Genomic DNA, 16,667 nt, shown 5'->3' on the forward strand with positions numbered 1-16,667 from the left:
CCTGGGCCCAGTGTTGTCTGAGCAATCTGATCCAGCTGAAAATGTCCCTGCTTATTGTGAAGGGCTTGGATTAGATGACCTTTGAAGGTCTCTTCAAACCCAAACTATTCTATGATTCTGTAATGGTCTCTGGAGACTAACCACTGACAAAACCTTGAGCTGATAGATAAATGCCTTCTGAAAACAAATTACTTTCCTGCAAAGCTTCACATCAGTTCTACTCATGTACCTGAAAGCTGCAGCCCAGTTTGGCTGGAACAGTCACATTTAGGATATAGGTGAGATCCCCCCCCCAAAAAAAAGGGAAAATCAAAGCATAGAATACCTGATCTTTTCCATCAAGTCTCTAGAGTCTTTGGCAACTTACCTTAGCACGGTTGTTACAGAGGCAATGATTTGCTAACAAATCTGTGCTTAACTCTGCGTTGAGGTTAATACTTAAAGCTCCACTGAAGTCTATCTACTTTCATTTTTCGTAACTGAATCTTAGTCTGAGATTTATTTTAAAAGTGCTTCAGGGAATAACTGACATAAATAAATGAATTAACCTGAGGAATTATTGTAATATGCTCCCTTATAGGAAGCAGATCCCACCTCGTGGGCACTTTTTGTCTGTTTTTCTGTAGCAAAATTGGCTTCAGTCTCTTTGTTGACATTTTCTTAAAGTGCAGCATTGAAGTGTTGTTTCTGTGCCTGTTCATTTATTGACATTTACTTTACAAAGCTGGGGAGCTGCACAGGTGTACCAACCACTTTTAATAAAGCAGGTCTCCATTGGCCACTAGGCTGTTTGCATGCATCTCTAGTACAGCTAGCAGATAAGTACAGCATGAAGATAAGAGACGTTGACACAGAGGGACCCATCAAAGACTCATATAAAACTTCTTTAGCCATAGCCTAAATACAGTGGTGACTTATAGCAGTCAGCTTTGAATGTTTGACTCCTATTGGTACCCTCTGCTTGCTTGCTGTTCTAATTGGATTCCCTGTTTATCTGTAACAGATAAATATAATCATTGCATAAATGCAAATAATCCTTACACTATCTTCCATTCTTGAGAACAATATTTATGGTTTGTTTTTTCTGAACATGATTCTTTCCCTCTTTTCTCCCTGGCCAGGCTGAACTGACTGAGATCATGGCCTGTACATTGTTCAGGCATTGGCCTGATTCTTTATGAGTTTTCATGACTGAAGTGTCAGACTTCTGAGTGATATTGCACACTAATACTACATACAATCAACAGCTGTTTGTTTCAATGAGGCAAGAATTTGATATATTCTCTATGTTATTCAACGTATGAAATTTAGGGTTCGTTTTATGTGTTATACTAAGGGTATAATTTACGTTTCGTTCCAATGAAGCCATGATACTGATCTAGACTTGTATTTTCTTCAAGGGAGAAAAATGGCTTTAACTGGGGCAGGTGTCAAAACCTGAAAGTTCTCATGCATCAGAAGCATGTGTTGCTTGTTATCTGGGAATTTATAGGACTCACTTAGTTATGACTTCATACATTTTGATGCTTTGTATTCTGAAATAGAGTAGTTCTTTTGTTCTGAGGAAGTAGCTCTGATATTACATTATGGTTTTGCTTCATCAAGGTAATACATGGCAGGATAACAGAACCTTAAATGAGAAAGGTATGGAGCAGTCTCAAGGGGGAAAACAAACCAAGTGACACTTAAACAGAACTGTTTCTAATTAGCTGAATCTCACAGTTCTCAAGAAATTACAGAGCAAAGTGATCTAATATCGAAGACTCAAATAACAAACACTCTGCTTGCCTGATAAACCATCATACAGAATCAGCTAATCACTAAACTATGGCCTACTTATAACCAGTGGGAGTAATGTTACATTAATTTAACTTCTATCTGCATGGCATCATCTGGAAATGTATGTACATATTAAGTGGGCTTTTTCCCAGGAAGCTTTCAATAATAGTAATTGACAAAAATTTGCTGCTCTTGTGCTCTTTGTCCAAGGATCACAATGTTAGCAGTCAGCACTAATTACTGTGTACATGAAATAGTACAAACTGCATATTATATCTTTGGGTTATTCATAGCACCATCCAAGGGAGAGTGCAGTCTCGCAGCCGAGAGTTGTGTCTGCTGTGCAGCAGTCAATTATGTCCTCTAACTGTGGGTGTGTGCTGTGGCACCTCTCAGCACTGGGGAAAAGTATCCTGCCAGTGTGACATCCAACTACAATCTGATTAGAAGTGACTCTCGCAGTCAGGATGCTCAGAGTAATGGAAATATCAGCTTACATTTGTATTCTCACTGGAAGAGCTGAGAAAAGGCCAGATCTAGCCTGATTCTGCTGATGTGAGAAAAGTACACACTAATTATCTTACATAGGGGTAGTTGTACTACCGAGAAACTGTACCAGCACCAATATACTGGCAATAGCAGTACCTGCCAGTTGTTACATGCCATTGTAAATACTTTAGCTGGAATGGGGATCATCTGAATGAATGCAAATACAATATGACAAACTGTTCCACTTCTTTACAGCTGCTCTCTTCCCCATGCCCCCAGGCATCTACCAATGTTGTTATCCAATCCTGATGGTGTTTATACTCCCACCTTGCCACTTCACCTTCTTGCTTTTTCATGCAGCTGTTTGGCATCAAACTGAGATCTAATGCTGGGCAGGTCTCAAGGCAGGGAAGCTTGAATGTTCCTGATGCAGCTGGAGCACACCTGCACTTGCTGTTTGTAGGTGTGCTGGTGGAGGGGAAAGGTAATGAAAAGTAGATGCTGTCAGTTTTACAAAAGATATTTTGTATTAAGTTGTAACTGTTGGTTTATTGCCTAAGCTGATCTTCCAAAAAAAAAGTAATAATATGTATATCTATGTAAGTCCTGCTAGCTTCTCTTGTTAAAATGTCCTTAGCAAACCAGTAAGGTTAGCCAGATTGTACAGTTACCCCTAGTGGCTTCCTGACAGTATTAGTCAGTATACAAATTCCCATGTTTTAACCTCATCAGAGTTTTCTATTTCCACTCTGCCAACTTCTTTTTCTTCTAAAGTCATTCATGCAATATTTCATTCACTGAGTAATCTCTCTGGCAGCCATAGGCTTTTTTTATAAACGCTTCTGGGAAAGTAATGCCAGCTCGCAGGGAAGGTGAGCCTTTTTGTGAGGCCCTTGTAACTGGAAGAGTATGCCCTAGAGGGCACCTGGGCTACAACTTGGAGGTGATCTGAATGTGTCCTTTTTCCTGTTACGCTTTTTGCAATTGATTTTAAATATTTATAAGATACTTACAATGAAATGCATTTTCCCTGACTAGTTCCTCTAGTGTTCTCTCATAACATTAGGTCACAGAACATTTCCTTACCCCCATTATTTACCATACAAACTGTTTGTTTTATTTTTGATGAGTAAGAGTAGGACAAAGGGTAAAACTCTCGCAATCATTAGCCAGTTTGAGCAAAGGAAAAACAAATATAGCTTGTAGCATAAACTCACTCATTTTCTCCTCAGCCAAGCTCATTCCTTACATCTGGTCTTCCTAAACTTACATCATTATGTGGTGTTTAAGTTACTAAAATTTATATTTCCTGTCTTTTAAAATTGTTAACCCCATAAAATATAATAGCTTCTACCCTATGGGATCCTAAAACCCCAAATCATGGTTAGGGCCATATTGTGCAGAAGCAAACATAGGAATGCACTTCTTCCCAAGGGATGCATGGTCTAAACGTACGACAAGGCGAAAAAAGGATATGATAAGCAGATGGTCATGTATGTATGAAAGAAGCAATCAGCAGAGAAACTATATTTGATTCAGTAATTGCGTTAGGCTGGGCCCAAGTGAGGATCTATGTTTGGGAACACAGCTGGAGCCTCAAAATAGTTATAGCCAATTTTCATGTCACAAAGAGGACTATATCTGAAATCTTACCTCTCTTGGGAGGTTAAAGTGTCCCTTTGCAATCCTGTGCAACTTTGCATCTTGCAGAATGGATTCTTGAGTTACAACCCTTGGTCTGAAAGGGTTCCAACCCTTGGTGTGAAAAACCTTGATTTCATCCAATGTCTTGTTAAAACTAGACACAGCTAGTTTCAGGACCTTTTGCTTAAGCTTTGCCTGGAACAGCACCCTTCCCAGCGGCAGGCTTTAGCAGCCTTCTTCACGGTGTACCATCAAGGACATGACTTTGGTAGCTGTGAGACACGGCTTTGAGGCTGAGGGTCAAACTGATATATGAGAGAATTCTCTACCCCTTTGAATATTATATAAAATAATCACTGTCTCCTTTGTGGTTTTAACTGAGAGTTGTTATGGCTGCTTTGTTTTAGGTTGAACACTTGCTGTTAGTCTTTGTGAGATGCCAGCCTTTGAAGCCTCAGCAATACCACTTGGTTTTAGGCCACAGGAAATCTGCTGTAGTCACGCGTTAGGGCAGGGGGTTCATAAACTCTCAGCAGACTTGGCTGGGTATCCAGACTTGTCCCTCCTGGCATAGACACATGTGGATATTAACTTATGAATTCCTGCTCTTAACTTGGATTCCCTGTTCTATGATGTCTTTGGGTGAACAGCTTTTCCTGATTTCTAATACGTATACTCTGCTTGTTTTACAATTCCTGGATAAGCTCGCAGGAGATGTTTTGCTGAGACCTGTCAAGAAGATAGAAGCTCTGGTATGTCCATCAAAATGGGCACCCAGGTGTTTGACATCTAGCTTTAGTTAGCTGGACATCTGGGTGGAAATGTGGAGTATATTGACTTCCAGAGTATGCTGTAAATTTCAGTTTGGGGCTTTGTTCTTGAAATTCACCAAAGTGTTACTAAGACGCTAAAAGTATTAGAATGAACACAATTAATAATGGAGTTGGAATAAAAAAGAGTCCTTTAAAATGCCTATTTTTCATCCTGACTGGATGATACCTGTGTAATATACAATAGATTGGCCTAGGCTTAGTGAAATGGAATCTTGAATAGGCCTCTGAGGACAGGTCATATGGATAACTTCTGCTAGCTGGGAATCATGCTGCAGAGAATCTGGTTCCCACTGGCATAGCAGTGGTACTGGTAAAAACTGAGCACTGGCTGCTGATTTGTGACATTCCTCCTGAGAACAGCGGAGACTTCATGTTCCGTGATGCAGTGAATCTTCTAAAGAGAAAAACATGACTCATTTGTCCAGCCTTGCAAGACAACTTAGATTTAGCTAGAGTAAACAGCTTGTCATTTTTATGCCATAATCTTTGTGATTAAAAATAAGGCAGGTCAAGTTAGGTTTTAAGGCTGTACTTCTATATTCATGTACCTATCCTTAGGTGTTTATAGTACCTCTTCTATGTGTGGGAAATCCATCCATGGTAGTCCAAGAAGTTTTCTCTTCCTGTTAGTAAAATTGTCTCATTAATTGCTTCTCAGCTTTGGAAACACAACTACTGATGTCCTGGTTATGGATGTTAAAGGGTCATTATTCTTATGTGTCAGGCACTTCTCAAAGTAACAGTAGGAAGATGCCATACAGAGAACTTGTTTGACTTGCTTGCATGAGGTTGCTGAAAGAGAAGTGCATGATGACTGATGCATGCCATATGTTCAAGTTCTGTATTTTAATGTTTTAGAATATGAGATATCTTACAAAGATGTTGCAGTGAAAATAAAAGCTATAATTTTGAAGTTCTCTTCCATGTGCACATCAATTTAGCGTAGCTGTTGAAAGCTGTTATTTGCTCCTAATAATTTCTGAAATATTTGAATACTCCAAAATACTGCTCAGTTCTTTGTCTTCTCACGTAGTTCCTGTTCTGTACTTTCACAAGAGCCTGCTTCCTGATTCTTGCTAAAAGTATCTGTACTTTGAGTTGTTAACTAACGCCTGTCCTAGGTATTTCCCCTTGTTATATTAGCTGGAGAATCAAACCTACATTCAGAGTTCTCTATCCTGCTTCACTAATATTCTGCAATTCCAACACTGCTTAGTAGACTGGTCTGAGCATCCTGAAGACCACGAGCCTTTAATATGGGGTGCATTCGTATTCTGTGTGCCTACTTGAGAGACAATCATACACTGAAACCAGTGGAGGCATTTCAGATTACTTAAAATAAATCGAGTCCCTCCACTGACTGATTTCTGACTAGTTGTCTGTTTCATTGGAAACACTGAGGGTCTTATATGTATGCTATTGTTCTTTACACTTTCTTTTTTTCCTAATGATTGAACCATTTCTCCTGGCATAGAAACTACGTACAAATCCAAATCTGGTGATTTTTTAGTTTCCTCCAGTAGGTGTCTCAGACATCTTTAAAATATAAAGGAAATCAGAAAAATTAAAGGTCTTGTGATAGCTTTCTTACAGATGCTTCTACTTCTGTCTACAGGGCTAGCTGAAGTGAGATTTTAACCTTTGGATTAATGATGAGGTAACAAAGAAGGACTTAATAACTTTACAGGGCTCAATAAACTTAGGTCTCAAAGTGTGGAGAAAGAGAACATAAGCATGATGTTTGATCCATTGATATATTAACAGCTTTGGTAAATTTTGAGGACTGAGAAAATTCAGCAGTTGCAGAGGGCAAAGATACGCTAAAGACAGCAATAGTTGAAATGCATTGCTGCTGCTGCTGAAAGATCAGATTGGAATTTTAGCTGAATTTGAAGAAGGGCAAATGCTGAGGTCAGAAAGGTATGTTTGAAGAAAACAATATGTCAGGGTCTGCAGCTGCATTCAGCCTTTGACAGGTTTACTATTGACTATATCCCTTTTTGACTGCATGTGAGATGCTGCTGAGCAAACTGATGAATTAGAGTGCCTACTGGGGCATAACTGGGGTACCTCAATACTTATGTGTGACTTAAACATGAAGTAGTACCAAAGTTAAGTACTGAGCTGAAAATCTGGTTACTGCTTGTCACTCAGGTCACTTTTTTGAACTGTTATGGTGGTCCCTAAGATCCTGTAGCAATGCAGGATCCACAGGGCAGTGTGAATACGAAGCAGATTCTCTTTTGGCCTTGCTGTGGCTTGAGTTTCCTGCACCCTCACCAGAGGGGACTGAGAGAATCCAAATTAAGGACAGAATCTGCCTTTCAGAATGTCTGTTACTCTGGGGCTGAACAAGCCAGAAACTGCAGTTTGACTTTTGCGGCAGTACTGACAGGAAAGCAAACAAATCCTTCAACTTGAATCTTGCATGTGAGCACAACTGGTTGTGGAGCTGTTTGTATTCTGTCTTTTGGCTCAGAAGTAACTTTTCCTTAGATTGCCATTTGCAGCTGAAGACTAAGTCTGCTTAAACACAGAAATATTTTCCAGATGTGGGTTGTTTTTCAATGGAAGATATATATATATGTGAATATATATATATAAAAGGTGTCCTTTTTTTCTTTTAGCCTTCTGAAATAATATACTTTTTATTGTATCAGTTCTATGGATGCTGATGTCAATGAGAAATTCTACTTAGGATGTCAGAAAAGTTGAAAATAGCAGACAATGAGCATGAAAACTACAGTATGCTGCCACAGGTTTAGTCTGTGAGAAAATCTTGGCAAGCCAGACTGCTTCCCGGCTATGTTATGTGATTATGTATGTAGCTGCCACTAGCTTGCAGCATAGCAGCATGCTGTATGATGCTATGATATCAAGCTCTTCATTGATCCTTCACCTGCTGGAAGCTGTTGCCTCTTGTATTTGCCTATGAGTTCTGTGCAGCAGTGATAACCCAGAAACAATTTATTGGCCTTCTGCAGCAATTTGAGAGCTATAGATAGCAGAACCTTAAAAAAATGCAATTGAAAGAATTGAAATCTTTAGGTCATCTGGGAGATACCTCGTGAGCGGTTTTGATTCGTGGGTTTTTGTATGTTTTTTTGGCCCTGTTGAGTTTTTGGCAGTGTGCATGAAGAGACATTGCTGGAGTTTTCCAGGCCTTTATCCTTCAGGTATGACATACATTTTTACTTCAGGGAGCAATATTCTGAAAGTAGGCCTGGATGTCTATGGAGATTGCTTCAAGCAGGTATTGGAGGTTTTTGTGTATGTGCCTCTAGGCAGGACTGAGGCCAGGCAGGATATGTGACCTTAGTTGTGGCATTCAGTTGTAGCTTTGTGTCCCCAAAAATCATCTTGCCCTGAATATTTCAAATGCTTCTCATTTATTCATATGATCCGAAATACTGCTAGTGACAGGCATTGTGGTGTTGGTGGTGTACTGCTCAGAACATCAGCCTCTCTTAACATAAAGAAAATTGGATAAAGCTGTAAGCAGTTAGTATGAGTCAATGATTCTCTTCTGTAAAAAAAACCCAAGTAAGTAACAAAAGGAATTTTCTTAAAAGTGTCAGGATATTGTGTTTGACCCTTTAATGGAATAACCTGCAGATCTTTGTAAGGGAACTGTCAGAAGTCAGCGTACTCTCCCTCATTTGCCTACATTCCCACATTTTCTTCTGCCTTTTCCACCTGTGTTAACTGATTTAGAATGAGTCAACTTTGTATTCCTGTAGTGGTTCTTTCCAGTATCTTTTCAAAACTTCAGAGTGGAAGCTTTTATTTGTTACATTAGAAATATTAGGGGTTGGAAAGAGTCCTAGTTCAGAAGCTGTTCTGTCAGCAGTGCTTGTAGCAGCAGAGTATCATCAATAGAAAATATGGTGGAGTACTGCAGAGAGAAAAATAATCCAGTGATGTTTTTTGTTGTGGAGTGCTGAAGTTACAATAGTGAATGGCCAGTAAGTTTTAAACATACATAAGGAGAATAAAAATAAATAACCCTACCTTTCAGATTGTGTTCCATCGACTGCTTGAAAGGTTTGGTTTAAATGTCTTCATCCTGCAATAGTAAAACACTTGGCAAGTGGTTTCTTCATATGCCCACACATGTAAGAAGGATACCCTTGAGGGATAGGCTGACTATTGCAAACAATGTGGAAATATAACAACTTCTCTTTGTGCCGTTGTGAATTTTTAATTTAGACAATGATCAAACAAATCACTGGAGTAGCATGCTCATCCCCTTGAGCTGAACTGGAATGCTAACCTGCTTAAAGTGAGCATGAGCTTGCCTGCTACAGTGGATTAGGATTCATGTGAAGTATTTATACTTTAAACAACAATAAAATTAGAAAACTTTCAAATATGCAGTATTATGGGATTTATTTTCTTCTTTGCTGGGAACCCGGATAGTTACAGTATCAGCTAGAACTTCACTGTATGCTTGTCACAGCATATCCTTCAGATTTTCACAAACTTTGGAACTTATTGCAATGCCAGAGGCATTTCTTAATATCATTATTGGGAAAGCTGTTCTTTCAGATATGTGCACTCCAGGCTAAATGGAAAATTCAGAAAAATGTTTTCTATTAAGAATTTACAGAGAGACAGATGAGTTAATGAGATAATGACAGAATTAGAATGAAACAATGCAGATATTAAAAATATTAGTATCTTCTGTATTTCTTGTAGTGAGTGGAATGTGAGTGTTTGCTCATGTGGATCTGTATGTGCACACAAACCTGTTATATTACCAAGTTGAGTTCACGTCTGTGAAATGGGCAGTGTATTTTGTTGTGAATTTTAGAATTTGGGCCATGTGCTTTCTTTCTCAGCATCTCTCTGCTTGAGTGACAAGAACTTTAAAAATCTCAGTGCAGCTTACATTACAAGCACCGTTCTTGAAATCTGCAAGACTTTCCTTCTGAGAGAGAGGGTTTTTACTGGCCTTGAGATCCCTTTCAGCAGAACTGTCCTAGGATCTAAACCAAGGCAGTTCATTCCTGAATTCCGCATCTGTAGGTAATGTGGCTGGGGTGGAACAGAACAAGGCAATTTCAGGGCTGTTGCTGATGCTGCTGTTTATGCTATACTGTCTTTGCATACATAGTCCTTGCAATTATACTTTTCAGCATTTATGGATAACCTCTGAAAAGTTCTCATAAATTTCACTGGTAGCTTTCAGATTTGAAAGTACCCTTGGCTGTATAAGTAGCTTCATGATTGCTGATGGCCTACAAAGTCAAGAAGACAATAATGTATAGTGTCTGACCCATGGGTGATATTTAAAGATTTTATATTAAATGCCTGAAATATGGCTGAAACCTAAATGCAAAATTAGGTGCTAAGGAGAACCTGGGAACCCTTGATTCATTGCATTTCTCTGTTGCCCTGGAGCAAGTCCTTGTCTTGTATACTACCTTTTCATATCCTTCTTGGAGCTTAGTGTTTGTGCAGCACTTTGGAGATTTATAGCCCTATTTGATCTTATCATAGTGTTAAAAAGGGTTGAGAATATTTCTGTGCATCTGTTAAAGGTGCTGTCAGTACTTTAGATGGAGTCAATAATAAAGCTTCAAGAATGAGTCACTGTATGTTCCTATTTTTATGCAACCTCTTTACTGGTGTCATGTCTCTCTTGACCTCAGTTCTGTTTGTGTTTGATATAGCTGTCATTATTAATTACCAAGTAGAATCTTCCATGTAATTTTTGGTCCAGTCTCTAATTAATCTCACAGTGTAATTCTGTCTTGATGTCCATATTTGTTTTGTGTAAGACATGGCCTAAACATTTATGTGTGCAATGAAAGTAAAATTACTAACAAAGTCCATGGCCTCTTGCCCCTTTTTGGAAGGATGCAATTTTATTTAACAAATGCAAAAGAGGGAGCCAGTTTAACTAAACTTTACAGTACGTTCTTATCTGCTGTGAATTGCTTTTTTCTGTTTAAAAGATTTTGAGGTTAGCTATAGTTTTTTTTTTTTATAGTTGGGTTTGGCTTGTTTACTTTTAGTCTTCTTGGAAATACCTTTCTGTAATTCTCTGTAAATTTAAACTGAAAATGCCAAAAAGGAGAGCTGGTGGGAGTCATAGCTGTTGGTAAGTTGTAAGCTTACCCATTACATCATGTCAAGTGATAACTGGTTTCACTGTGAACTTCTGTCTGTCTGATGCATGTGACTGGCTTTTGACCCGAAAGTGGAGTGTGTGTTTTCTTTAAGGAAAAGGAAAAGCAATGCATTAGTGAAACAGTTTGCCTGTAATGTTAAAATAAGTGCCAAAAACTCAGTCTCAAATGCTGGATATTTAACAGAAGAATATATGTAGAAGCTGGCTTTCAATTGAACCAGTAGTTCATTTTCTCCATGGCAGGCAGGATCAGGCATAAACCATTCTATATTTGTACTTTAACTTGAGTTAAAAATATCCCCTTTTCATTGTATTTGGAGCTTTTTCCTTTTCTGCTTGGTGATAGTTTGGAATGTGGCTGTTAGTCCTGCAAATCACATTCAGACATCTTAATTAAATACTCTTTTTGCCATCATCTTTGCTTAGCAACATCCCTTTTGAGATATTCTGGGAAACTTAATACTTGTCTGGTGTGTAAAACAGTGTTCATAAATCAAGGGTTGTTGCCACATCCTGCTTGCTTAAGTTGTTTAATACTTTCTATATTACTCTTTTTGAGACAGAAACACGAAGCCTTTACACACCCAATCATTCCAGCTTACTTCATGACACAAGTGCCCTGAAACCCGATCTTTGAAATATGGCTTACCATGCTGGTGTAGAATGTTAAAGTAAGTGAACAGTATCTACATGGTTGTCATGGATGCCAGCAACAAGTAGTTTTCACATTCCAAAATAACCTGTAATTTAAACAAAGTCATTAGGCCCATAGAAGCTCCTATTTGCATTTTCTATTTCATTTAGTTGTTGAAAAACATGCTATATCAAAGAAGGATATCAAAATCTAACTGCAGTATCCTAAGCCTACTTTGCCATAGACCATGGGTACGCTTCAGATCCTGAGTGTATTTTGTGCTGGACAATATTAACCTCTTGGGCACTGAGCAATTATTTCCATGTTTATCTTCTAGTGCTGCTGTTGAATCTCCTAGTTGGATGGGGGATTTGTCGTTTTTGTTTGTTTTGTTGTTGTTTTGGTTTGTTTTTTTTTTTTTTAAGTTGTATTAGTCCTCAGCTTGAAGTGTGACTGGGGCCTTGCTTTCTCCGCTTAGGCTGGACAGCGGTTGCTCTGGTCCATGCTTTGTTACGAGCTCTCACGCTGAAGTTTTCAAGCGCCCATGCAGTTTCTCTGTTGTATATATTGTGTGAAGTTGACCAGCACTTTTCATCACAAAAGAACTTCCCTCCCCCAAGGATTAAAGAAAACTAATATGTTTTACTCAATAAATCCAGAGATTTAAGTTTTTCTTTCCAAAATTCATAACTTGGTCTTCCAAGCTGGTTGTAGCCATTACTTGTTTTCCTTTGTTCGTCTAAAGTATTAGAACTCCATGCTGCCTCTGACAGTTTCAGAAAACGTTTAGCTTTCAACAGTGGTTTTAATTTATGTCCTGAGGTTTGCATTCCCCTCACAGTTTCCTTCCCTTCCCTAAAGCCTTGGCTATGCCCTATGTGTGCTTTTGTGGTATTGTACAAATACTTTCTCTGCTGCAAACTCTGTTGACTATTTTTTGGGGGGGCTTTTTTGATCAGTTTAATTCTTCATCTCAATTCAGGTTTCAGTGGAATAAGCCTCTGATTTCCATGCATTCTTTGTGTTTCTGCCCATGTGTTTCACTGTAATTGTTTACATATGGATGTATTAATGTGCTCTTTGCACAAGGCAAGCTGAGATACATTTTGTATGAGGGATACTGTATAAAATGTAGGCCTGCTGCATGTTGAGGTAAAAATTGATTGATCTTGCTAAGAGTAGAATCAAAGCCCTTAAGATTCTGTTGCAAGGTCATGAGAGGGAGAAGTTTTGTGAAATCAAAGCTGATTTTGAAAATCATAAATTGTTTCTGTGAATGCTTGGAGTGAAGAAATAATCTGTCAACTGTAAAACTACACACTTCTCCTCTAGGATCTATAGGGATGAGCAGAAGTGAAGATGTAGGTAACTATAGCTGTTCTGCTTTACTGGGGAAGTTGAGGAGAAAAAAAAATGGTCAGCTTTCTTTATGAAGAGTACCTAGGAAATATAATCATGTTGAGGTTAGTTATTCTATCAATCTCTTGAATACAGCAAGTTTTTCTGTGACTTTTTCTGTATTTATCAGTACCCTAATTCTTGAATTCTGTCATTATGCTCCATGTAAATCTGAAACTTGTCACTAACAACATGAAGAACATAAGCATGTGACTGGGACACCATGCACCAGTTAACATTCGAGTGAGCACTGTTTAACAGCTCTTACACTTCATAGAGGTCAATATATATCTACAGCATGGTATGAAACATAAACCACCCATGTTTAGCTCATTAATGCAAGGGAAGCTTTGATCTTTATTGGCAGTGTCTGTAGCAGCAGCATATGGCTCTGCTGGGCAGGTGATACAGTGTCAATATACTCTGTCTATGTTTATATAGTTTATATAGTTCTTTATTAGTAAAAGTCTCCCAGAAGCCAAGGGTGAAAGTTCAGCATCCAAAATTTTCCACTTCTGTATAAGTTTCCTGTTCTTAGCTTGGGTGTTGAATGTGTTCTGATTGCTTACCTCCAGATTTCAGCCCAAAATGACAGCAATCTATCTCCTGTTTGAAGAACCTAGAAGAAAAGAACATACTGGTGTATTGCTATTTGCATATATCACTATGTCTATGGCAATACAGACACATTTATATTCCCTTTAGAAGAAGGTATTTGTGGCAATTTCTCTGAGCCTGTTAAAAAAAATTTCTTTGTTGCAGTAGATTACACTGTTCCTCAGGTACTGCTTTCTCATGCTAAAGTTTTTGTTGTCAGGACAAGTAAAATAATCACTAGATAAGAAATGTCTTATGAGCAGAACCTTTTACAGCTTCATCCTGCAAGTTTCTTGGGCACAGAGATGTTCAGGTACGAAATTCCTGTAGTCACTATTCAGCCAGCACTGAGAAACCATGACGTTCTGCCATATCGCACTCTGCATGGAGCAGCTTCCTTTACTTTCTTTATAGAAATTGAAGACATGCAGATTTTCATATGATCAGAATCTGAGAAATCAACCTACCCAGATGCTTCAAAAACAAATAAGGGGAGGGAGTGAACAAAACCAGCTCATGGTTCCTGCAGCTGTCAGTGCCCATCAAGCAGGCTCTGGTTTTCCTTTTGATGCAGGACAAGAGCATTAATTTAATTAATGGGTTTGACTTGCTCTGGAAACACAGTAGAGAAATCGCCCTACCCACACCTTTCACAGAAGCTGTAAACATATGAATGTTATTGTGTATTTACTCATGAATGCTTTCCACATCGTTGTGCTAGATACAGTCGAATGCCTCAGGCAGGTGGCAAGCCAATGACTGCAACAAATCCTTCTTTGGACACCCAGATCAGAGCCACAAAGGAGAAGCAGGTTAGCTCCTGTTTACTTGGTTCTACCCGAGTTCTGCTTAACAAAGGCATTAATAATGGCTGCTACAGAAAACTTGTGGGGGAAACTGAAAGTTTTTTTTTTCTGTTTTCCATGATATGGGATTTAATTATAATATGGAAAAAAAAAATAAAATACATCTAGTAGATCTATCCTGTCTCTCTGTTTAAAAAACAGAACAGCTTATATTTTCAAAACTGTCCCTGCAATATGGATCACCAGCAATATGTCTCTGTTGTTTGATTTTTCTTGTTGTTTTAATTCTACTTTATTATGTATAAACAGATACACAAACTGTCAGACGGGGTCAGATCCCAGTTCAGTGCTGTAGTCAGGTACCTCTGAAGAAGCTGTGCAAACACCCCTTGGGGAGCCGGTATTATGCAGCTTTTGCATCACAACAAACATTGCTTAAGGCTCTGAGTTTGAAGACTTACATTCCCCTAAAACTTTTAACTTTTTAAACTTATACTTGATTTTGTCCTTTTCACTGTTGTGGTGCTGGGTAGTGTTTGATGTTTTCTAGGAAAACCTCATTATATTCTTTCCCTTAGTAACAGAACTAGTTATACTGGGGGAAGAATCTTGATTTCCTCCATTCTGAGCTAGTCCCTTTTTTGATCCGATGAAATATTCCCTGGTATTTATGTTATAAATCAAATTGGTTACACTTCCCTTTTAGTTTACGATGAAATGTAGGATTTAGTTGCCCAGGCAGCTAGAAGACTTTGAAAAATGTATACTGAGAAATGCAGCTTTTTTATAGAAGAAAGAGTTATTCAGAGCATTCTTTGAGCTTTTCTATATGGATGAGTCTTTTTCGTTAGTGTGGATGACCTATCTGACATCCAAGGAGAATTGGGCATCTAAGTTTCAGGATAACGTTACCAGACCTGTGGTAAGTGCATTGATGAATACTTATCTGGAACTTCAGATTGACTGAGTGTTAAGAGTGCAAGTCAAACCAATGCACATTTTAATTAGGCAAAATCTTCACACTTCTGTTCCTTTCCCTGTAGTGCTCATATACTGACAAGGTCCAGGATCCTTGCTTTTAAACACTCATGCCAAAACAAAACCATCTGTTAACAAATTTCAGTCAAAAAAAATGCTTCTTCTGATTTTAAATATTTGAACATACTTATAGCTGTCCTGCCCAGCACTGACATTGGTAGTGCTGGGAAATGTTCACAAGGAGTGCCAGACACCAGGCAACTGGTGCGCTGGGTCTTTGTGTTTGTTGTAAGAGAGCATTTTTTCATTTAACTGTAGAATAAATATTTTAGCTTTCTCATCTATATATAACAGCTTTAATCAAAAGACTTTAATAATTTCTAAAAATTATTATTAAAGCTATACTTGGCAGCATTTTATCAGGTAAAAATGAATTCATCAGCCTGATTTCATTAGCATGACTTTGTGTAAATGCTGTGTTGCACACCCTGGGCTTTGACCTTGAGATGGCTGAAAAAATAAATCATCATCCCCAGGTGCTGGCCTCATATCAGTACTGGATAAGGCCATTTTCAGTGTAGGGACAGTGGAAGAGTTTGCCTTTCTTATACTCCTATTTACTGGGATTCACAGCATGTGTTAATGTGAACTAAAATTTACTGCAGTTTACAGCCTTCATTGCTGTATGGTCTACCATGCCTTCTCCACAGCAGTGGGCCTTCCTCCTAGGGGAAGAAACTTGTGAGGTTCTTAAGCATGGTAAAAGCTGGACTGTAAACCACTGGTATTTGAGTGCTAGACTTAGCTCTGTGATATTTTATTGCTTAGTTACTGAAGCATCTGACAAATTAAAGGGAGGGACTTACCTGCAAGTCATGCCCTGCCTTTAGTTGATCAACCCATCTCGCCATTATGCGAGGAGTGTCATGGGGATGCACTGTGAGGAAGGCTTGTTTTCAGGCTCTTTGTGCTGTACTGAAAAACACTGAGGCTCAGTGCTTGGCTGTAATGCTATGGTGTCACCTAACAGTAGGATGGGACTTACAGCTGGGTAGAGCCAAGGGCATGCTGAAAGCAATGACCTCACACAGTTTCGTGGATGCTCTGCCTTCTGCAGTCCCTCTCTGCAGGTCTGCCATGGATCTTTTCCTTGCTTTCAGTTACCAGGCAGCTTGTGTTGTCCATATTCTTACAACAAGTCATGTATTTGCTGGTGAAGGGGAAGGGAAGATGTGTGTACTGTACTGTGGATGTCTTCTCCTTCCACTATCTTATTCATTAAAACTTGTGGCATGCACTACCTGATGCAACTGTGATGAGCCAGTCTTGCCAGCTTTTATCTGGGTTGCAGATATGTCTCTTATGACCCAACT

At 38.8% G+C, this 16,667-nt stretch overlaps 1 protein-coding gene across 12 annotated transcripts in view; it reads right to left on the reverse strand.

Moving 5' to 3' along the window:
- CUNH4orf19 (chromosome unknown C4orf19 homolog) overlaps window positions 1-16,667 on the reverse strand; it is a 267,441-nt gene that overhangs the window by 233,824 nt on the left and 16,950 nt on the right. For 3 of the 12 annotated variants that reach the window (XR_008971976.1, XM_057407615.1, XM_057407616.1), the window contains exons 2-4: window positions 13,483-13,532; window positions 11,531-11,621; window positions 8,757-8,811 (exon numbers count right to left, since the gene is read on the reverse strand). Coding sequence is in view for 1 of the 12 variants with exons in the window: in XM_057407614.1 (XP_057263597.1) it covers window positions 3,922-3,971 (50 nt within the window). In the remaining 11 variants the exon portion in view is untranslated. Of the gene's footprint in view, window positions 1-3,921; window positions 4,335-5,005; window positions 5,137-5,369; window positions 5,538-8,756; window positions 8,812-9,649; window positions 9,783-10,735; window positions 10,967-11,530; window positions 11,622-13,482; window positions 13,533-16,667 lie in introns of those variants that run through there. The other 9 variants (XR_008971975.1, XR_008971974.1, XR_008971977.1 and 6 more) reach the window with 9 other exon arrangements.

This window comes from Pezoporus wallicus, unplaced genomic scaffold (genome assembly GCF_028554395.1).
Source record: "Pezoporus wallicus isolate ANWC-B61680 ecotype Strahan unplaced genomic scaffold, APGP_CSIRO_Pwel_v1 contig_2492, whole genome shotgun sequence".
Taxonomy (NCBI): domain Eukaryota; kingdom Metazoa; phylum Chordata; class Aves; order Psittaciformes; family Psittacidae; genus Pezoporus; species Pezoporus wallicus.